General features: G+C 44.0%; 1 protein-coding gene across 1 annotated transcript in view; it reads left to right on the forward strand.

The window, feature by feature from the left end:
• The window catches only part of KDM3A (lysine demethylase 3A), a 2,231,127-nt gene that overhangs the window by 260,280 nt on the left and 1,947,300 nt on the right, over positions 1–23,547 (forward strand). Inside the window, exon 3 of the mRNA XM_044063465.1 lies at positions 267–377. Coding sequence (XP_043919400.1) covers positions 267–377 — 111 coding nt within the window. The remainder of the gene's footprint in view (positions 1–266; positions 378–23,547) is intronic.

Raw genomic sequence — 23,547 nt, forward strand, 5'->3', positions numbered from 1 at the left:
TGTAGTATATGTATATATATATATATATATATATATATATATATATATATGTATGTATATATACACACGTCTGTGTAATTTTTGTAGAATGTGTAGATTTGTTTGTATATATGTACGTGTATTTATGTAACATGAGTAATGTATATATGTGTACACAGTATAAAATGCATCAGCAAGAAAACTGTTACAGATTTGTGTGCTTGAATAGTTTTGGTTAATTGCTTTTTTATATACAACATTGCCATAACAAATGGTTTGTTTTTCAGATTTATAAATGCTTAGTTGACAAAGCTGGTTTAGGATCCTTTAGTCCTGTGGAGTACTTGGTTGATCGAGAGAGAGGATTTCTTTCAGGAAATAGCTTGAGGCCATTTCAGGTAATTTGTTCACTTTACTTTTTTCTGTCACCCCTTATGTTTTGTACTGCTTAATGTCACGTCCATTTTATTTGGTGTACAGCATAAAGTTACAACTTAAGTTTCATTTGAAACTGGAAAAGTGTTTTGACTAGTGCATTGAAATCAGAATTTTTAATCTGCCTTTTAGCATTTGCTCCAGAGTAGCTGCAGTGCTTTTGGGCTTTGTTTTTCAGTGTCTTTGTTCTTTTACTGCAGTGCAGTTTGTTTCTCCGTAATGTATCTGCATAAAATATGAAGGGTTTTTTCATTCCTGTATTTACCTACTCTCGTTTCTGTGCAACTAACCTTGACATTCTCTCAAAGCAGGGTCAATTGTTTTTTTTTTTTTAAATGTAAATTGCTGCTAAGCTTTTCATGACAATTTTCTTTAATATAGATTAGGCAAATAGTTTGTCATGAATTCAGAGTTGTCCTTAACATAAAAAAAAAAACAAAACAAAAAAATTCCTGAAGCACATACATTTCTTATAGGAGCAGTTAATTTTTGAGTGACCAATATACTTTAGGGAAGTTAGTAAGATAAGTTATGGTACTTTGAGCTTTGTAATGGAGTTCTTAATTTTCTTCATTTATATGGGTAAAAGCAAACCTTCCCTGCTCATAAATGAGTACTTGACTGTGCATTTCAGTATATTCTCAGCTCTGTTTTAAATTATTTGTGCAGCAGCTCCTTGGAAAAAATATGTATATATTTTTTTTTTTTTTTTTTTTTTTTTTTTTTTAACTCCAGCAATCTCTGTGAAAGTCTTGGAGTAAAATTGTCGGAGGGTGACTTGAGCAGAGAACTGAAGAAAGTGTCTGCCATATGTTATGAGGCCAAGATGAATTAAGTTTTTTTTCATTAAATTCTGCGCACTAAAGGCCTTGGTAATCAGTGGCAGAGAAAAATAAGTTAAGGATTATCTGGTAACTACTCTGTCATAACTTCAGGGATCTGTGCTGCAGGCTGAGTGTGGTGGTCTGGCCAGAGTTTGAGCAAATTCCCTTTCTGCATTGATCTTGCATCACCTTCCTTTACCTCCAGGTGTAAACATTGATGCAAGTTGGCTTTTATTTTGTTTTTTTTCCCCCATCCATTTTGTTCTTGATTGTCACATCAGGTATAATTCAGTTTGTCAGTCCAAGTTGTAAGTGAAAAGAGTAACCAGATAAGTATCAGCACGGAAAGCATTTTTCCTAAATCTGGCTTGGTCTTCAACTGTTGTACTTGATCTAGAGTTTTAGGAGACTTTACATATGCACCTCTTGGGCTGTGTCACTTAGCAGATTTTTGAGGATGCTGCTGAAAGTGTGCCAGTAAAGAGACTAAAGACAGTATCTGTTGCTTAGGTACATAAGATATTACTTTGCATGACCTCTGCCAGGGATTCAAGCTTAAGATTAAGGTCAGAGGAGAATTGGTTGTAGCTCATTTGAGTAAAGAAATAGTTGTCTGCCCTTTGGTTTGAGGACATCTTGTAAAGTGACACTTTACCTGGTCCAACTTCTTGGCATCTGTCTAGTCACTTATTTCTGATGTCAGTGGGGAGGCTGTCGTATCTGTTGACCAGAGCACTTTGTAACTGACCTTACATCTTATTGACTTATCGTAAGGAAATTATTTTCCAGACTTGGAAAATGAGTTTGCGAATTGTTTAAAGACTAGGGAAATCTTCCATCCAGCAGTCAGAGCTGCAGATGCGATCCAGAAGTCATTCTGAATATTGAAGGCTCTATTTGTGTGTCCCTTCTGTCACTTGACTCTCAGCAGCTGCCAGTTCCCTTCAGCTCGTGCTTTATCTCATTTGATTCAAACGAAAACGCTGATTTTTAATGTGTGCATTCATGTTTCTGTATTAAAGTGATTTTACAAGAACTCCAGCTTATTCTTGGTCTTGAGGTACTTTGGACTGATTTACTGGTTTATTTTGGTACCTTGCGGCTGTTTCTTCGAATGTCCCTTCCCTTGGCTACCTCAAGTCTAGATGCCCCTAGAGTAAGGTTTTTTGAACCTTCTGCAAGGGTGGCATATGACCAGACTAGGTCCGTTTTCTGTTTGAAAGGCCTAAAGATATTTCTACTGTATTGGAGGAGGGCATGTCTGACTAAGCCTTCTGAAGAGGAGCTTTATCTAAACTATAAATCATAAATACTTTACAATTAGGATGTGGTTCAGACAGCAAGTAGGCACTAGCCCCAGATTGTACCCCTGAGGGGGCCTAACTTTTGATACCCTTGCTGTTATGAGCCATTTTATTGAAAATAGCAACCGTCCGAGGCCTTGTTTATCGAAAAGACTATAGATCTGCTGGGTTATGACCACCCCCTGCTAAAAAAATAATTCAAAATAGCACTGCTTCCTATTCAGGGTGATTTATTACTTGTTTTTAATACTATGTACCAGGAGCCTGATTTGCAGTCTCCAGCACTGAGAATGGACTTTCTATAGGTTCATAGGTGTGAACTAGCTAATGGCCCTGTAGCCTTTACAAGCCCAGCCCATAGGATTATCCTGGCATCGTGCCACCAGACCTTAGTTCCCATTGCCTCTGTTGAGAAGAGCCAATGGTGTGATCCCTGGGGTGAATTTTCCATTTTCCATCCACTCATCAAGATTTCTCTTTAAGAGGGCCAGTGAGGTGCTCTGCTTGACATGTATGGGTAGTCTGTTCCATAGCATGGGCAGTCTATGAACCTGCCCCTCCAGCACGTTCTGTTGATTGTGATAATGAGGTTGAGGACTTTGGAGTGTGTGGTGTGGCAGGATTGGGATTTTTTTAGATGTAGCATGTCAAACAGAGCTGGGTCAGACCTGGCTTTGTAAGTCCAGCAGAGATCTCCTCTAAGGCGATGTAAGACAGAATAGTTGGAGTAGTCTGTCCATATAAGGCAAGTGTTTTAAGCCCTTGGATCCTCTTTGTGAGGTACTTTTGCGGCCTCTCCAGTTGTTGCAGGTGTCTAGTGAAGTATATGCCAAATTGGGGCATTGTACTCTGGTCTGGTGAGGGAAGAGTAGAGGAGACAAATGACCTCTTTCTTCCTGGATGCAAAGCCCTTAGTAATGAGATGTGCCACATAGAACTTTCTGACCACAGTGGCAATGTTGTGGTCGAGAGGTTGCTGTTAGTCTGTGTTCCCAGATCTCTTATAACGTCTTCTGTGTTCAGTGGACTACCATCATTGTGGAAACTTTTTCCCCCAAAGGAAATGACAGATTTTTTTGGCATTGAGCTTAAGGCCATGGTTCTGACACCAGTCGGTCTCTGAGGCCTTTCTGTAGGATGTCAACATCATTGGGCAAGTTAGTAATGGCTCCCAACTTGCATTCCTCTGCAAACTATATCAGCCAGTCCCCTTGGCATTGGCCTGTACTTCTGAGAAGTAGATAGCAAACGGGCGAGGACCCAGGACCAATACCTGTGGGACTCCACTCGTGACTGTTCGGCAGTCTGACTCCGAGTCAGCTGCTTTCACACTGTGGGTTCTATCTGTGAGCCAGTTTGCAACCCACCTAGTGATATATAGGGGTTGATGCCTAGTTTAGTGAGTTTTCTAGGATTCCTGAGTTGGGAATGGTATCAAAGGCGTTGGCCAGATCAAGGTAGGCTGTATGAACCACCTTGCCTTTATCCACAGCTCTGGTGACTCAGAAAAGTCCATCAAGTTGAGCAGGCATGATCTTCACTTCAGAGAACCAAACTGTAGTATCCAGAGTTTGGAGATTCCCTATATCCTTGTTTATTAGGTCCATGTTGATGTGTTCCATAGCTTTGCATATTGGACTTGTCAGGCTAATGGCGTGATAGTTCCCAGGGTCTGTAGTCGCTGCTCCTTTGTGAAGAAGGATGACTGTAGCAGTGTGCCATTAGGTAGGGACAAAGCCTGAGGTGAGGCTGTGATTGAACAGGGCACACAGGTGAGGTGCCAGTTCACTCTCTAGTTCATGTAGAACACAACCAGGGATATTGTTAGGTCCCATAGAAGCTGTATTTTTGGCCTTGGACAGTGCTGCTAATCTTAGTGTTTCACTTTTGCAGTCTTCACACTTGGGTTATCCTGCCAGGGGTAGCCCTCAGTCGGCCCGAATACCAGAGGCTTAGTATTTCTACATCGGTTGCTTTTGCTCCAGGACTGACGTCAGGTTGTCATTGGTATGAAATCAGGCAGCTGATGCCATTACATCAGTCTTTCTTGCGGAGGACCCCAAAGCAGAAGCAGTTTGCACGAGTGCCAGTCAAACCTCTACCTTAGTTTCATCTCCGAATTGAAGTTGAAGTCTTCTAAAGCTAAGTACCCCATTGGGGATCCTTTTTTCTTGCTCTAACTTATGTCGGAAAAAGTTAACAATTGTCTTGCCTGTGGAATGCAAATACCACACTAAGACTTCCATTCTTACTGCATCACCTGTTTAGGCCCAGACCACAACGTCCCTCGCTGTCGCTTTTGTGGTTTGTTCAACGCCAGAACTATGTCATTGGGCCCTTACAGTAGCTAAATATTTTTGCTCTCTATTTCCTTATTCCAAAATGGTTTTGGTAAGCTGTCTGACTACTGATCTTCCGAAAAAGCTTTGACTGCACAGGTCCAAAACTGCTGACGATGCTTCCATTAAGCTAGTCGCCAGTTTGCTGGTCCACAGTGAGGTGCTTTTGCAGCCCCTGATGTCCACTTCTGTGAATTCGCAGGCCACTACTGAGACGTTTAGAGTCCAGTATGCCTCATCGACTACAGATCCTGATGTCTCTACTTTGGATGGATCCAGAGCTACTGAGCAGGCAGTGGCTTCTGAGGAAGTACTTGACACTACCTATACTCGACAGACTACTTTCCGCATCTTCAATTCTTTTTAAAACTACCGGGTTTCTAAGGCCCAGAGTACGAACTATGCCTAAAAAACCGACCCAAGCTCGGGCACCTGCTTCCATGCCTCAATCTCAAATGCTTAAAATGGCGGAATACCTTATGCTCATTAGGGAAGCCAGCCTACCCCTTCTAAATGAGACTTGTCCCCAGCAGTTTTATCTGACCAGGAATCCGATGACTGAGGTTTCTGAATATGAAGACAAGCAACCCCTATCTGCTTACGAGGATTCAGATGCAGAGGAATCCATTCCTTCTCCTCCAGGGAAGTTTTCATTTGGTGAAACCCTACATACTTTTTTCCAGTGGAAATGTCAGGACTATCCTCGGTCAAAAAAAAAAACCTCTGGGATTTCTTAGACTTACCACAGCACAGACCTTCAGCTATTCCTCCTGTTTTGTATGTTGTGGATGATGTATTTCTCGAATCCAAGTTGACTCCTGACACCCTTCCTCCAGTTCCCAGGAAACCTGACCGGTATTAGTCCCTGACTCTCACAAATTTCTTTTCAAAAATCCTACTGCTTACCCAGAGGTACTCTCTCAAGGACCTAAAGGAATAAAAGCAACCACAGCTAAGAATCGCATTCCCTTGGACAGGGATTCCTGAGCTTTAGACAGATGGAGTAAAAAAGTATACACCTTTGCAACTCTTGCCATTAGAACATTAAATTCAGTTCCACATGTTTAAATACCAGCAACATACCATAGAACTCCTCAAGGAAAAAATATCTATCTTTCCTGCTTATGCAGAAAATAAAAAGTACAGGAACTTATGCATTCTGCAAGCCAAGGTACTAAACGCACTTTGCAATTTGACCGACACCCTAGAAGCATCTTGCAGGGCAGCAGTCACAGGATGTTCGTGTTTCGCTATTGCAGTCATTACACTTGGGTTATCCTTCTGGCAGGCTACCCGCAGTCGGCCTGAATTCCAAAGTCCTGGTCTGACGTCTGTTGCTGTCGCCTCTTCCCTGACGTCAGTGCACCAGGGGTATATAAGATGCAGCCGATACCATTTTCTTCAGTCTTTCTTGCCGCACGGTGCCCGAAGCAAAAGCAGTTCGCAAGTGCCGGTTGGCCAACTCCTAATATTTTCAAAACCGGATTTCAGATCCGAAGTCTTCATTAAAGCTAAGTACCCCGTTGGGGTAACTTTTTTTCTTGCTCCAGACCGATGTCAGACATGGTTAACATTTGTATTTCTTGTGGGAAGCAAAATACCTCGTAAGGATTTTCATTCTTACTGTATTCCTTGCCTAGGCCCTGACCACAACGTTGCTAGCTGTCGGTTTTGTGCTAGATTTAACCAACGCACTAAGCATTGGTACGATTTTGCCTTTCATTACTTTGGCTGAAGATTTAATTATATAATGCCGTCGTAGCAGCTGACGACCGTAGTTTATAAAAAGCGCAAGGAAAAGGACAGGCATCAGAGGTCCAAAACGGACTAGGCCTCCGCTAGGCCAGTTGCCGGTTCTCAGTGAGGCACTTTCGCAGCCCCTGACACCTGCTACCTCATAGCCACAGGCTGCTTCCGACTCCCACGTGGAGCCGACTAGGCCTCTGGATACTGAAGGTATTGGACACAAACTTTCTTCAGATGGGTCCAGAGCTGCTGAGCAGGCATCGTAAGCCAGACAGATACTTCAGGGTTCCCGATTCCCACAAATTTCTATATTAAAAACTCTGCTGCTGACCCAGAAACTATATCTCAGGTTCCCAAAGGGGTCAAGGCTTCCACTGTGAAAAACCCTGTCCCCTCTGATAGCGATTCTAGGGCACTGGACAGTTGGGGTTAAAAAGTTTACACTTCTGCTACCTTGGCTGTAAGGGCTTTAAATTGTCAGTTTCCTATGCTTAAATACCAGCAATATTTAATGTCACTGCTAAAACAGAAAATGTTGACAAATTATGAATGTCCAGATAACAAGGAATGCATGATTTATTGCTGAACAAGTGGGAAAGCATACTTTGCAATGTGGTTTTAATTCACTGGAGGCCTCTTGCACGGACGCTGTTACGGGTACTGTCATTAGAAGGCATGCTTGGTTAAAGGAACAAAATCTGCCTGATCATGTTAAAGCAAAATTATTGGATGCTCCTTTACAGCATGATACTTTGGTATTAAGGCAGAAGAGGTGTTGAAGAAAATGGAGGATTAAGCGTAATCTATGCAGACAGTTAAGGATTTCTTACAGGTACAACCACCCAGATTTAGCAGGAACTGGCCTTCAAAGAGTTGGTCCTTTCCAGTGTCAGGCAGGCCACAGAGGCAGATCCCAGCACCAAGGCTTATACTGGCCTAAACAATGGGGTGCTTCTACCTCCAAAAGCAGAGAAGACAAATCACAGCCATATAGAAAACAGTCACAATGACTTTCCTCTGCCAATACCAAGCACTTATTTTTTGGCAGCCCCCTTAGGAGGAAAACTATCACTTTTTCACAAAATTGGCATATAATCACCCAGGACAAATGGGTCTTGAATATAGTGTCCCAGGGCTACAGATTCTACTTTCACACCCTGCCAAAGGCAAAAGGTATGCCACACCTGCCACAAAGTCAGTGGGCAGAGGCACAAAAGCAAGTTGCATCCCTCATGGACATGAAGGCCATTCAGCGAGTACCACAGCAAGAGCAGGGACAAGGATTTTACTCAAGACTATTCCTGGTACCCAGAAAGGACAAAGCCTGGAGACCATTACTGGATCTGTCTATTCTAAACACTTTTCTGGACGTTCCAAAATTCAAAATGTTGACTCTACAGCAGCTTCTGCCCATGCTTGGCAAGAAGGCTTAGCTTGCAAATTTGGACCTAAAAGAGGCATACCTGCATGTCCCAATCAGACAATCTTGCAGACGATACCTCAGATTCATAGCTGAATCAATGCACTACCAGTTCTCTGCACTGCCCTTTGGCTTCTCTCCTGCACCCAGGGTCTTCACAAAATGCCTGGCACCAGTAATTGCTTTCTGCAGACAAAGGGGAATTCAAATATACCCTTACTTGGACGATTGCGTTATTCAAGCAGCAATCAAAGACATTCTACTGAGGCATCTGGCGTTTGTAAAAAGATTACTAATTTGCCTAGGGTACACGGTTAATGAAAAATCAAAACTAGTACCCTCTCAAGAGATAATATTCCTGGGTGCAAGCTTAAATAAACTGCCCAGATGGAATATCTCACGCCAGACAAAGGCAACTGACTAATTACTTCTAAATGTTGGCAACAAAGACCCAGTTATCTGCAAGAAAAATTCTGCAGGCTTTGGGCTTCATGGCATCCTGCATTCTACTGATTCCATATGCAAGACTGCGTATGAGGAAACTACAGTGGTATATAAAAAGTGTTTGGACTCAACATTGCCACAGCCTGGAAACATTAATTACCCTCATTCCCTGCCTGCAACAGGAGTTTCGATGGGCAGGCCTGTCACCACAGCAAAGGACAGCCATTCACTCTACCCACGGCCAGGCAGACACTAACAGATGCATCAGATTATGCCTGGGGGGCCCACATGGCAGGAAAATGTGTTCAGGGAGCATGGCCAGCAAGCCAAATGCATCTTCATATCAATCAAGAAGAGATGCTAGCTGTTCAGAATGCCCTGACACAGCCTTCAAGGATCTACTTCATCCGGGACAACTGCTGGTAAAGACTGACAGTACTACAGTTATGTGGTACATAAACAAGCAGGGAGGCACACATTCCTACTCCTCTGCAGACAAGCCATGACTTTGTGGAACACAGCGTTGACTTATCAAGTACACCCGCAAGCACAATTCCTGGCAGATGAACTAAGCAGAAATCTCAAGGATCCTCGCGAGTGGAAACTAGACCCACAAATCTTCAGCATAAGGAAATGGTAATGCCTAGACATAGATCTATTTCCCTCCCCACACAACTGCCAACTACAGAGATTCTGCACAAGGACTTATCACAAACAAGCATGGAAAGTGGATTCCCTGTCATTCAGCTGGAAAAACCTTATGGTATATGCCTTTCCTCCACTGCCTTTCCTCCCCAAGGTACTCCTAAAGGTCAGACAAGAGAAGCCAAAAATCATGGCCACGCAAGCACTGGTACCCAATCCTAAAGAGCTTGTCTCAAGGCCCAGCCTGGACATTACCCCAAATTCCTCATTTGCTGACCCAACAAAACAATCAGATCCTGCACAGCCAACTCCGAACCCTAAATGTGGCTGCATGGCTGAATGTAACCATTCAGAACACACTTCTCTCTGAAGCAGTTATGGATATTATTTTGGAGGCCAGGAGGCTCAGCACCAGAAAATCTTATACAGAAAAATGGAAGAGATTCTGTGCTTGGAACCAGGCACAAGGAATGGACACGCTTGTACCAAATATTCCTCAGATTTTGCAATACCTAACTGAGATGCTGGACAAAGGCCTATCCTCATCAATTAAGATCCATGCCTCTGCCATTTCAGCTCATTACAATATGGATCCATCTATTTTTTCACATCTACTGCTATGGCAGTACTTCAGAGGGGCCAAAAACATAAGATCTCCAAGGAGAGCTCCAACACCTGCATGGGACCTCAATTTTGTCTTGGAAAAGCTCACACTGCCTCGTTTTGAGCCAGCCAATACAGCTGAGGTAAAATGCTTATGGAAAACAGCTCTGCTCCTAGCAATAACCTCAGCAAGTAGAGTCTCAGAGTTACAGGCACTAATGGTTGTGGGACCTTTTATTATTTTCCATCCGGACAGGGTTTCTCTAAGGACAAACCCAACATTTATGCCTAGGGTAGTGTAACCAAACCATTAACTTGCCTACCTTTTATCCAAACTCACAGAATAAGGGGGAGAGACTTCTGCATTTTTTGGACATACACTGACAGCTACGCTTCTACTTGGACAAAACTAAAGCCTTTAGAAAGACTGAGTAACTCTTAGTGGCATATGCTGCAGGATCGCAAGGAAAAGCTATTTCAAAGCAGACTATTTCAAAATGGATAGGCCACCGCATTCGTTTCTGCTATTTACAACATGGCAAATTTGGCCACATTCAGCCAGAGCAGCAGCCACTTCAGCAGCCTTCCTCAGAGGAGTACCAACCAAGGACATTTTGGAGGCTGCAACTTGGACTTCAATGCACACTTTTACGAAGCACTACCACTTACCTCTTTACTCTAAATCCAGAGCAGGCTTTGCCACTGCAGTTCTGCAGGGCCTCATAGCCACTCCTAATTTTATCTAGGCCCAGCCACCCAACCTCAGCTTTGGGATTCAACCCGAGTGTAATGACTGCAACAGTGAAACACGAACATAGTACAGTTGTGTACCTATCATAAATGTAGGTGTTCGAGTGTATTTACTGTTGCAGTCCAGGTTACCCTCCCCCTTTTCTTTGCTGGGACTTATCTGTACTTCTCTATTCTATACAACCTATGTGGTGTATTTGCTTGTAGATTAAGGTAATGTTTATATCAGTACATGCTTTTTTATGAACAGAATTTTTAGCCTACCCTTTTGGGGGCACCTGATATCTGGGGCAAGAAAAACTGAAGAAAATGGCATCTGCTGCATCTTTTATACCCCTGGTGCACTGACATCAGGGAAGAGGCGACAGCAACTGATGCTGGACCAGGACTTTGGAATTCAGGCCAACTGCGGGTAGCCTGCCAGCAGGATAACCCAAGTGTAATGACTGTGACAGTGAATACACTAACATCTACATTTATGGTAGGTACACAACTGTACTTTCTGTACTTAGAAGGCATGCTTGGTTTAAGGAACAGACCTTGCCAGACCATGTCAGATCTAAACTATTGGACGCACCATTGAACAAAAACAATTTGTTTGGCACTATGGCAGAAGAGGTCTTAAAGATGTAAGAAAAAGCTAAACCTACGCAGACAGACTTACAGGTCCGGCCTCTGAGGTTCAGTAGGCATTGCCCCTCCAAACTAGTCCTTTCCGCCCCCCTCCCCCCCAGGCCAGCTCAGACAAGACCTAGGGGAAGCAGACCCCCCCCCCCCACAGACAGCAGTCCCAGGGAATGCAGAGATCTTAGCAATGGAGTTCTCCCACTTCAAAAACAGGGAGTGCTAAGCCACCCTCTAATAGAAAGAACTCGCAATGACTTCACACCCCCACCCCTTACCTCTGCCCACCTGCTTGTGCCCCTAGGAGGAAAACTCTTCCCCTTCAAAAAACAGCCTATACTACCAACAACCGATGGGTTCTCAACAGAGTCCCGGGGATACAAATTATTTCCACACACTGCCAACTCCAAAAAGGTTCCCAGATCTTGCTCCAAACCAGTGGGCAGTGGCCAAAAAACAGGTAAATTCCGTCCTCTCCATGAGGGCAATACGGCCTGTTCCTGCAGATCAGATAGGCCATGGTTTCTATTCCAGAGTTTTCTTGCTACCCAGAGAAGAGGGCAACTGGCACCCATTCCTCAATCTATCAATTCTAAACATCGTCCTGGTGATAAAATTCAAAATGCTCACTCTCCGGCAGCTTATTCCTGTGTGTTCCAAGGATATTTGGTTAGCAACCCTAGACCTAAGAGACCTATCTTCACATCCCAATCAGGGATTCTTGCATTAAATAGCTACGTTTCAGGGCCGGATCTATGCACTTTCAGTTCTCTGTACTTCCCTTTGGCTTATCCACTGCTCCCAGAGTTTTCACAAAATGCTTGGCTCCAGCCATTGTTTTTTTGCAGACAAAAGAATATTCAAATTTACCCCTACTTAAACGACTAGAATCAGGCAGACCAGAAAAACTTGTTACAGTACTTGACCTTTGTAAAAGACGTACTGACCTCCCTGGGGGGTATACTGTAAACAAAAAAAAAATCCAAACTAGTCCCCTCAAATTGTATTCTTGGAGGCAAACCTGGACACAGCCTCCCAGATGGCATTCCTTACTCCAGAAAAACAAGCAGGCTACTTCTCTCCACTAGCCACCAGAACCCAGTTATCTGCAAGGGAATTCCTGCAAGCTCTAGGGCTCATGGCTTCTTGCATTCTGCTCATTCCATGTGCCAGACTGCATATGTGGAAACTACAGTTGTACCTAAAAAGCCTTTGGTGTCAACACTCTCAGGACCTTGAAACTGTCATGCCTATAATACCCCATCTTAGGAAAGATTTTCTTTGGTGGGCAGCAGCATGCAACCACAAGTGTCTTCCCTTCTCACAACCCCATGCTGCCCAGACCCTAACCAGAAACATCGGATTATGGATGGGGTGCACACCTGGCTGGCAAGTGCATTCAGTGCCATTGGAGCTGAAATCAAATACAGCTGCACATCAACCAAAAAGTTACTAGCTGTCCAGCACGATCTGGGCCTAAACAGGTGACTCATTAAGAATGAAAATCTCTAAGCCATTTGCTTTCCACAGACAACATAATTGTTAATTTTGTCTATCGGTTAGAGCAAGAAAAAAGGATCCCCAATGGGGTACTTATCTTTTTTGAAGACTTTGGGTCTGAAACTCGAAAACAAAAAATTCAGGAGTCTGCTGACCGGCACTTGTAAAATGCTTCTGCTTTGTGCACTGCACGGCAAGAAAGACTGATGTAATGGCGTCTGCTTCATGTTTTATAGCCCTGACATCATGGAAGAAGCGACAGCTTCCGACGCAGAAATCCGAAGACTCTGGTATTCAGGCCGGCTGAGGGCTACGTGCAGGCAGATAACCCAAATGTGGTTGCAACAGTGAAACACGAACATCTGCATTTATGGTAAGTGTACACAACTGTGCTTCCTTTCTGCAGGCTTGCCATGACCCTTTGGTACACAGCTTCAGCCATGCAAATTCACCTGCTAGCACAATTCCTGCTAGGTTCACAAAACTCACTGGCAGACAAAGTAAGCAGGAACCTGCTAGACCACAGAACCTTCACCCTTGTATCCCAGAAGTGGGGCACTCGGAAGATGGACCTCTTTGCCTCCCACAACAATTGCCAGCTCAGCAAATTCTGCACCTAGGAACCTCACAGCAAGGCCTGGAAAGTGGATGCTCTATCCTTCCAGTGGGTAAACCTCTCTATGCATTTCCCCCTCTATGCATTTCCCCCTCTATGCATTTCCCCTCTATGCATTTCCCCCTCTATGCATTTCCCCCTCTATGCATTTCCCCCTCTATGCATTTCCCCCTCTATGCATTTCCTCTATGCATTTCCTCTATGCATTTCCCCCTCTATGCATTTCCCCCTCTATGCATTTCCCCCTCTATGCATTTCCCCCTCTATGCATTTCCCCCTCTATGCATTTCCCCCTCTATGCATTTCCCCCTCTACTCTAATTTCACTGGTACTGCTCAGAATAAGGGATGAAAAAACAAGGGCAATCTTGACTGCCTCAGACTGGCCAGGCCAACACTCACTGCTGTGCAGCCTGTCACCCTTGCCACCATGGATTCATGCATCCACAATTGCAGACCCTGAACCTGGCAGCCTGGCTTATTCCCTGACCTCTCCTCCAGCTGCCAGCCTAAGCAAACAAGTCCTGGATGTTGTACATGAGGCCAGACACCCCAGCACTAGGAAAGCCTATGCTGACAAGTGGAAAAGGTATTGCACCTGGATTCAGGCTAAAGGAGCTGAAACAGCACAGACCTCCCTACCACTCATCCTGGATTACCTTGCAGACCTACTACAGAGGGGGCTTTCCTTCTCTTCTGTTAATTCATGCTTCTGCCATCTCTGCTCATTACAGTACAGAGCCACCTCTCTTCTCTCTCCTTCTCAAACCATTCTTAAGAGGGGCTAACAATTTTAAGGCCTCCTAGAAGAGCTCCTACCGCAGCTTGGGACTTTAACTTTGTGTTGGAAAAGCTCGCACTACCACCACCCCCTTTTAATCCTGCAGCTTCAGCAGAGTTAAGATTCCTCTTTGAAAACAGCCTTGCTTCTGGCCATCACTGCAGCTAGAAGAGTTTCAGAGCTACAAGCTCTCATGGCTGTAGAGCCCTTCATCATTTTCCATGCTGACAGGGTCTCCCTCAGGACTAACCCAACTTTCATGCCTAAAGTGGTGTCCAGTGTGGCTCTCAACCAGTAAATTCATTTGCCCACGTTTTTCCCTAACACAAAAACAAGGGAGAAAGGAATTTGCATTCTCTAGATGTGCACAGACAGCTCAGATTCTACCTGGATCGGATTAAATCTTTTAGGAAAACTGACCAGTTTCTAGTCAACTTTGCAGCAGGTGCAGAGGGCAAGGTCATATCAAAACAGTCTCTAAATGGATAGCACACTGCATCCATTTCTGCTACAAACACCATGGGAAACTACCTCCTAAAGGGGTCAGAATGCATTCCACCAGGACAACCTCCACCTCTGCAGCTTTTCTCAGAGGGGGTACCCGACCAGGGACATCCTGGAGGCTGCAACATGGACTTCTGTTAATGTCTTCAAGCATTACCACCTGTCCATCTTCTCCACATTCAGGTCAGGCTTTGCAACCACAGTCTTGCAGGGCATCCTAGCCATCCCCCAGTCATCTTGACTGCCTCCAACCAACCTCAGCTTTGGGAATCAACCCAAGTGTGATGACTAACTGTGAAACACGAAGTGCATAGTACAGTTGTATACACTTACCGTAAATGTAGATGTTTGAGTGTATTCACAGTTGCAGTCCTGGATGTTCTTCGTGTTTCACTGTTGCAGTCATTACATTTGGGTTGTCTGCTTTACAGGTAGTTCTCAGTCGGCCTGATTAACAAAGTCTTGGGTCTTGCGTCGGTTGCTGTCCCTTCTTCCATGATGTCAGGGGTATAAAACATGCAGCAGGCGCCATTACACCAGTCTTTCTTGCCGTGTGGTGCCAGAAGCAGTTCGCAAGTGCCCGTCAGCCGACTCCTGAAATTTTCGTTTGAGTTTCAGAACCAAAGTCTTCAACTAAAGCTAAGTACCCCTTTGGAGAAACTTTTTCTTACTCCTTACTGATGTCAGTAAATTTAATTGCATAAAATTATATAACATATAAAACATGCAGCCGACGTCATTTTATTCGGTCTTTCTTGCCGTACGATGCCCATAGCAGAAGCAGTTTGCAAGTGCCGGTCGGCCGACTCCTGAAATTTTCATACTCTAGTTTCAGAACCGAAGTCTTCAAACTAAAGCCAAGTACCCTGTTGGGGAAACTTTTTCTTGCTCCTTACTGATGTCAGTAAAAGTTAATAATTGCATTACTTGTGGGAAGCAAATACCTCCTAAGGATTTTCATTTGTACTGTATTCCTTGCCTTGGCCCTGTTTTGTGCTAGATTTAACCAATGCACTATTAAGAGTCTGTATATTTTTGCTTCTAAATATTTTGGTTCAAGATTTAACTATCCTGAAATGTCTGTTAGCAATCAGACTACTGGAGTTCACAAAAAGCACAAGGAAAAAGACAGTCTAGGTCCAAAATAGACAACGAAACTTATCCTAAGCCAGACGCCGGTACTCAGTGATGCACCTGATACCCGCTACTTTTGAGTCGCAGGCCTCTACAGAGACCCATTTGGAGTCCGGTATGCCGTTACATTCTCAGAGTATTGAGCCCGCGGATGTCTCTCCCTTGGATGGGTCCTGAGCCGCTGAGCAGGCACCGGCTTCTAAGGGTGTTTTCAGGCCTCAACATTTCTATATTAAACAGACACAGCAAAAACAAGGTCAAAAACTTGTCTAAAAAAAAGATGCTTGAGCCACGTGCTCAGGCCCCTATGCCTAAAAAACAAATGATCAAAATGGCTGAGGATTTAATTACCTTGGTCAGGGGTTCCCAACCCCCCACCTGCTAAGAGGCCTAGGCAAGTCACCGACTATGGATCTTCAGATCAGGTTTTAATTTCTTCTGATTCCTCTTCTGATCAAGAATTTTCTATTCTACCTTATGAGGATTCTGATGCAGAGGAATCCATCCCATCTGCATCTCCTCCTGAGGATTACTCTTTTGGAGAGACTTTGCATACTTTAAGGGAACATTTTCACTGGGAGAGTCGGGACTTCTCTGAATCAAGAGGCTTAGGGATTTCCTTCTTCCTCAGCATAGGCCTTTGGCAATACCTCCTGCATTAGACATTATTAATGTGTTCTCTGAATCAAGCATGGCTCCTGATTCCCTGCCCCCCAGCTCCTAGTAAGCCAGACAGATATTACAGGGTTCCTGACTCCCACAAATTCCTTTCAAAAATCCTGCTGCTGATCCTGAAACTATTTCTCAGGGTCCCAAGGGTGTTAAGGCTTCTACAACCAAAAATCCTATCCCCCCCTTCTGATAGATTCCAGGGTGCTGGATAGATGGGGTAAGAAGGTTTATACGTCTGCAACCTTGGCAATCGGGGCTTTAAAGTGTCAGTTTCATATGCTTAAATATCAACAGCATGTTATGGACTTAATGAAACAGAAAATGTTTATTTCTGATTGTGTGGAAAATAGTTACAGGATTTATTGCATTCAGCAGAACAGGTTGGAAAGCATACTTTGCCATGTGGTTTTGATTACTTGGATGCCTCTTGTAGGGCCGCCGTTACTGGATCTGTGATTAGAAGGCATGCCTGGCTCAAGGAGCAAAATCTACCTGATCTTAAAGCTAAATTGCTAGATGCCCGTTTGCAGCATGATACTCTGATAAGGCAAAAGAGGTTTTAAAGAAAATGGAAGATAAAGCTAAATCAATGCAAACTGTAAAAAGATTTCTTGCAAGTGCAGGGCACAGTAGGCACTGGCCTACTAAAAATTGGTCCTTTCCTGTGTCCAACAGAGCCACTCAGGGCAAACCCAGGTGCTCAAAAGGCTCCATATAACAATCCGTGTTCTTACAGGTCAAAGCAATGGGGTGCCTCCACCTCCAAATCTGGAGGAAAAAAAGCACAACCCTACAGTAAGCAGTTTCAATGACTTTCCAGTACCATTTCCAAGCACTTATCTTTTGACAGCCCCCTTGGGGGGGAAACTAGGACTTCATGCTCAAAATTCGCAGTTCATTACCCAGGACAAGTGGGTATTAAACATAGTCTCCCAGGGGTACAGATTTCATTTCCATACTTTGCCAATTCCAAATGGATGGCTGGATTTGCCACCAAACCAGTGGGCAGAGGCCTGGAAACAAGTCATGTCCCTCATGGATATGGGGGCTATTCAACCTGTACCAGAAAAGGAAAAAGAACAAGGTTTTTATTCAAGAATTTTCCTGGTACCCAGAAAAGACAACTCATGGCGTCCAATACTGGACTTATCGATTCTGAAAACATTCTTGGACATTCCAGCATTCAAAATGCTGACTTTACAACAGCTACTGCCTATGCTAGGCAAGAATGCTTGGTTAATAACTCTAGACTTTAGAGGCATACCTGCATATCCCAATAAGGGAGTCGTGCAGAAGATACCTCTTCTTCAAAGCAGGTTTTTTGCATTACCAATTCTCTGCACTGCCCTTTGGCTTATCTGCTGTACTCAGGGTCTTACAAAGTGCCTGGCACCAGTAATTGCATTCTGCAGACAAATTAACATTCAAATTTATCCTCATCTGGACAATTCTCATTCAAGCAGAGGACAAGGACACTCCAACATCTGGCGTTTGTAAAAAGGCTTCTAGCATGCCTAGGGTACACAAACGAAAAGAAATCGCAACTGGTACCCTCTCAAATAATTACATTCCTGGGTGCAAGCTTGAATATAACTGCCCAGATGGCTTACTTCACACCAGACAATGGCAACTGACAACCTACTTCAACCAAATGGCAACAAAACCCCAGTTATCTACAAGACAAATTCTGCAGGCTTTGGGGTCATGGCATCCTGCATTCTATTCATTCCATGTGCAAGACTGCATATGAGAACTTCAATGGTACCTAAAAAGTTTGTGGAGTCAACATAGTCACAATGATTCTTCTCATTCCCTGCCTACAACAGGAGTTTCTTTGGTGGGCAGAGACATGTCACCAAAACAAGGGACTGTCCTTCACTCTACCCCCTGCCACCCAAACCCTAACTACAGATGCATCAGACTATGCTTGGGGGGGCCCACCTGGCAGGGAGATGCATTTGGTTTGGGCTCCATTTGCCCTGAATGCATCTGCATATCAACCAGAAAGAAATGCTAGCTGTTCAGAATGCTCTGACAGCCTTCAAAGACTTGCTTCATCCAGGACAACTACTGATACCACAGTTGTGGTACATAAACAAGCAGGGGAGTACACATTCCTCCCCCCTTTGCAGACTAGCTATGGCCTTGTGGAGCACAGCCTTGACTTACCAAATACATCTTCAAGCTCAATTCCTGCCAGGAAAGCAAAATACTCTGGCAGACGACCCAAGAAGAAATCTTATAGACCCGCACAAATGGAAACTTGATCCACAAATCTTCAGCATGTTAACACTGAAGTGGGGGAGCCCAGACATCTATTTGCCTCTTCCCAAAAATTATCAGTTGGACAAATTCTGCACAAGAACTCATCACAAAAAAGCATGGAAAGTGGATGCCCTATCCTTCAGCTGGAAAAACCTATCTGTCTATGCCTTTCCCTCTGCCTCTGCTCTCAGAGGTCTTACTAAGTCAGACAGGAAAAAGCAAATATGATCCTAATTGATCCGGACTGACCTCGCCAGCACTGGTACCTGCTTCTAAGGAATATGTCGCACCTTCCACCATGGTTCTTGCCTCAAATACCTCATCTGCTGTTTCAGCAGAACTATCAAATTCTGCACACTCTACTCCAAACTCTGAATCTCGCAGCATGGCTAATCAACTAATTATTCAAACCACACCTCTCAGTAAATCTGTGATGGATGTTATTTTGGAAGCCAGAAGGCCTAGTACTAGAAAATCTTATGCTGATAAGCGGAAGAGATTCTGTGCTTGGAACAAAGCACAAGGAATGGACTCAAAGCCCAACATTCCTCAGATTTTACAGTACTTAACTGAGATGCTTCACAAGGGCCTATCTTTTTCTTCAATAAAAGTCCATGCCTCTGCCATCTCGGCTCATTACAACACAGAGCCTCCCCTCTTTTTTTCATCCATTACTTAAGCAGTGTCTTAGAGGGGCCAAAAACTTAAGGCCCCCAGGAGAGCACCAACTCCAGCATGGGACCTCAATTCTGTGCTGGAAAACCTCACCCTGCCTCCTTTTGAACCAACAGCTACTGCGGATATAAAATTTCTATCTTGGAAAACAGCTTTTCTTTTGGCAGTCACTTCAGCAAGAAGGGTTTCAGAACTACAGGCTGTCATGGCAGTGGAGGCTTTCATTATATTTTACCCGGACAGGGTGGCCCTCAGGACCAATCCTTTTATACCTAAGGTGGTATCCAATGTGGCTCTTAACCAGACCATTCACCTGCCAACATTTTACCCAAATGTGCAGAACAAGGGGGAGCGGATTCTGCATTCATTGGATGTACACAAACATCTAAGGTTCTACTTAAACAGGACTAAATCTCTAAAAGTCTGAGCAACTACTGGTAGTATTTGCTGCAGGATCAGAGGGGAAGGCTATATCAAAGCAGACTATTTCTAAATGGATAAGCCACTGCATTCGTTTCTGCTATTTGCACCATGCTAAACCTGTTCCCAAGGGGATCAGATACCATTCCACCAGGGCTGCCTCTACTTGAGCAGCTTTTCTCAGAGGGGTCCCAACCAAAGACATTCTAGAAACTGCTACTTGGAGCTCTGTTCATACCTTCACAAAGCATTATCAATTACCTTTCTTCTCTAAATCCAGGGCAGGCTTTGCCACTGCAGTCCTGCAGGGCCTTGTAGCCGCTCCTAATGCTGTTTAGTTCCATCCTCCCATCCATAGCTTTGGGATTCTACCCATATGTAATGACTGCAACAGTGAAACACTAAGAACATAGTACAGTTGTGTACACTTACCATAAATGTAAATGTTCAAGTGTATTCACTGTTGCAGTCCATGTTATCCACCTGCCATCCCCCATTCTATACCTTTTCTTTCCTTCACTATAGTCAAAAGCCTTTGTGGTGTATTTGCTTTTAGTCAAAGGTAGTTTATTTCTAAAAGTGCATTCATATATTTACTGTTTATTTATATATATATATATATATATATATATATATATGTGTGTGTGTATATATATATATATATATATATATATATATATATATATATATATGTATATAATTTTTTTTTTTGCTCCCCATTTGGGGGGCACCTGACATCTGGGGCAAGAAAAACTGAATAAAATGGCATTTGCTGCATGTTTTATACCCCTGACGACCTGACGTCATGGAAAAAGAGACCGCAACTGACGCAGGACCCAAGACTTTGTTATTCAGGCCCGACTGAGGGCAATCTGCCAGCAGATTACCCAAATGTAATGACTGCAACAGTGAATATATTCTAACATCCACATTTAAGTAAGTGTACACAACTGTACTTTTTAAATAGTGTCCCACGGATACAGATTTCACTTCCACATGTTGCCAGCACCAAGCGGGTGGCCAGACCTACCCCCAAATCAGTGGAGAAGTACTTTCTCTCAAGCATGGAGGCTATTCAACTGGTACCAGAAGAGGAAAAGGGACAAGGTTTCTACTCGAGACTTTTCCTCGTACCCAGAAAAGACCATTCATGGCGTCTTACCTTGGACCTGTCTACTCTAAACACCTTTTTTGGAGATTTCAAAATTCAAGATGCTGACTCCTCAATTACTTCCTATGCTAGGCAAAGATGCCTGGTTGGCAACACTAGATTTAAAAGAAGCATACCTGCACATCCCAGTCGGGGAATCTTTCAGGAGATAGCTACGCTTCAAAGCAGACTACACACTCTGCATTTTCCTTTAGCTTATCTACTGCACCCAGGGTATTCACAAAGTGCCTAGCTCCAGTTATTGCATTTTGCAGGCAAAGAAATATTCAAATAATCCCATACCTGGACTAATTCAGGCAGAAAGCCAGAACATACTTTTGAATAATCTGGCCTTTGTACAAAGGGTTCTAACTTGTCAGGGGTACACCATAAATGAAATTAAATTGCACCTGTTACCTTGTCAACAAATTATATTCTTGGGAGCAAGCTTGAGTACAACTTCCCAAATGGCTTACCTCACGCCAGAGAAAGAAATTCATTTGGCAACAGACTTCAAACAAGTGGCCACAAAAACTAATTCCATATGCAAGACTGCAGATGAGAAAACTACAGTGATATCTAAAAAGCCTATGGGTGTCAACATTCTCAAGACCTAGAAGCAATGATTCCCGTCATACCTTGCCTATGTCTAGAATTTCTGTGGTGGGCAGAGGCCTGCCATCAAAAGGGATTACCTTTCACACCACACCCCTGCTGCCCAAACCCTAACAGACGTATCAGACTATGCATGGGATGCTCAACCGGCAGGGAAGTGCATTCCGGGCAAATGGAACCCAAATCAAATGCATCTGCATATCATTCAAAAAGAAATGTTAGCTGTACAGAATGCTCGACAGCCTTCAAGGACCACATTCTTCCAGGAAACCTAATGGTAAAGATGGACAACACTTATGTGGTACATCAAGCAGGGAGGTACACATTCTTACCCCATCTGCAGACTAGCCATAGCATTGTGGAACACAGCCTTGACCTACCAAGTTTACCTACAAGCTCAATTCCTGCTAGGAAAATTAAATGCACTGGCAGACGGAGTAAGCAGAAACCTCATGGACCCACACGAGTGGAAACTGGAACCAAGGATTTTCAACATGTTGACAAGCAAATGGGGGAGCCCAGGTATAGACCTGTTTGCCTCTCCCCAAAACTAGCAATTGGACAAATTTTGCACCAGGACTCCCCATAAATGAGCCTGGAAAGTGGATGCCCTGTCCTTCAGCTGGAAAAACCTATCAGTCTATGCCTTTCCCCCTCTGCCTCTTCTCTCCAAAGTACTACTAAAAATCAAACGGGACAAACCAAGGATGATTTTGATTGCTCCAGACTGGCCGCGTCAACACTGGTACCCCCTCCTGCACAGTGTTTCATGGTTATCTCCATGGCACCTGCCTCAGACTCCTCTGCTGTCTTAGCAGGAGAACCAGATTCTGCACCCTCAGCTAACACTGAACCTTGCAGCCTGGCTGGGTTAATCTCTCCTTTACCATCCCTCAACAAACCTGTGATGGTTATCATTTTGAGGCAAGGAGGCCTAGTACTCTAAAATCTTATGCTGAAAAATGGAAGAGATTCTGTGCTTGGTACCAATCTCAAGGGATGAGCACAGCAGCTCCCAATTTACCTCTGATTTTACAATACTTAACTGAGATGCTTCACAAGGGCCTGTCTTTTTCCTCCATTAAAATCCACACCTCAGCCATTTCAGCTCATAACACAGAACCCCCCCTCTTCTCTCATCCACTGCTCTAGCAGTTCCTCAGAGGGGCCAAAAGTTTTAGACCACCCAGGAGAGCCTGAACCCCAGCCTGGGACCATAACTTTGTCTTGGAGAAACTCACTCCCATCTCCTTTCGAGCCAGCTGCTACTGCAGACTTAAAATTTCTTTCTTGGAAAACAGCTTTCCTTTTAGCAATCACTTCAGCTAGAAGGGTATCTGAATTACAGGCCCTTATGTCAGTGGAGCCTTTCATCATCTTTTCATGTGGACAGTCCCTCAGAACCAATCCATCCTTCATGCCCAAGGTGGTATCCAGTGTGGCTCTTAATCAGTCCATTCATTTGCCAACCTTCTTTCCCAATCCATATAATAAAGGGGAATGGATACTGCATTCCTTAGGTGTGCACAGACAACTTAGATTCTACTTGGACAGGACTAAACCTCAAAGGAAATCTGAACTGCTGCTGGCATTTGCTGCTAGGCAGATGGAAAGGCTATTTCAAAGCAAACCATTTCTAAATGGATAAGCCGTTGCATTCATTTCTGCTATAAGCACCATGGAAAACCCATCCCCCAGGGGATCAGACCTCACTCCACCAGGGCTGCATCTACCTCTACAGCCTTTCTTAGAGGCGTCTCTACCAGGGACATCCTAGAAGCTGCTACCTGGAGTTCTGTACATACTTTCACCAAGCATCATCACTTGCCAATTTTCTCTAAATCCAGAGCTGGCTTTGCCACTGCAGTCTTGCAGTGCTTATAGCTGGCCCTAATGCTATCTAAATTCCTCGTCCCAACCATAGCTTTGGGAATCCACCCAAATGTAATGACTGCAATAGTGAAACACCAAGAACATCGTACAGTTGTGTACACTTAACATAAATGTAGATGTTCAAGTGTATTCACTGCTGCAGTCCCGGTTACCCTCCCTCCAGTCCCCTAACTACTTTTGGCTATACCTCTACTTTCCTTTACTATGCTT

The sequence above is a fragment of the Protopterus annectens genome, chromosome 2.part1 (genome assembly GCF_019279795.1).
Source record: "Protopterus annectens isolate FY-2018-M chromosome 2.part1, PAN1.0, whole genome shotgun sequence".
Taxonomy (NCBI): Eukaryota; Metazoa; Chordata; order Ceratodontiformes; family Protopteridae; genus Protopterus; species Protopterus annectens.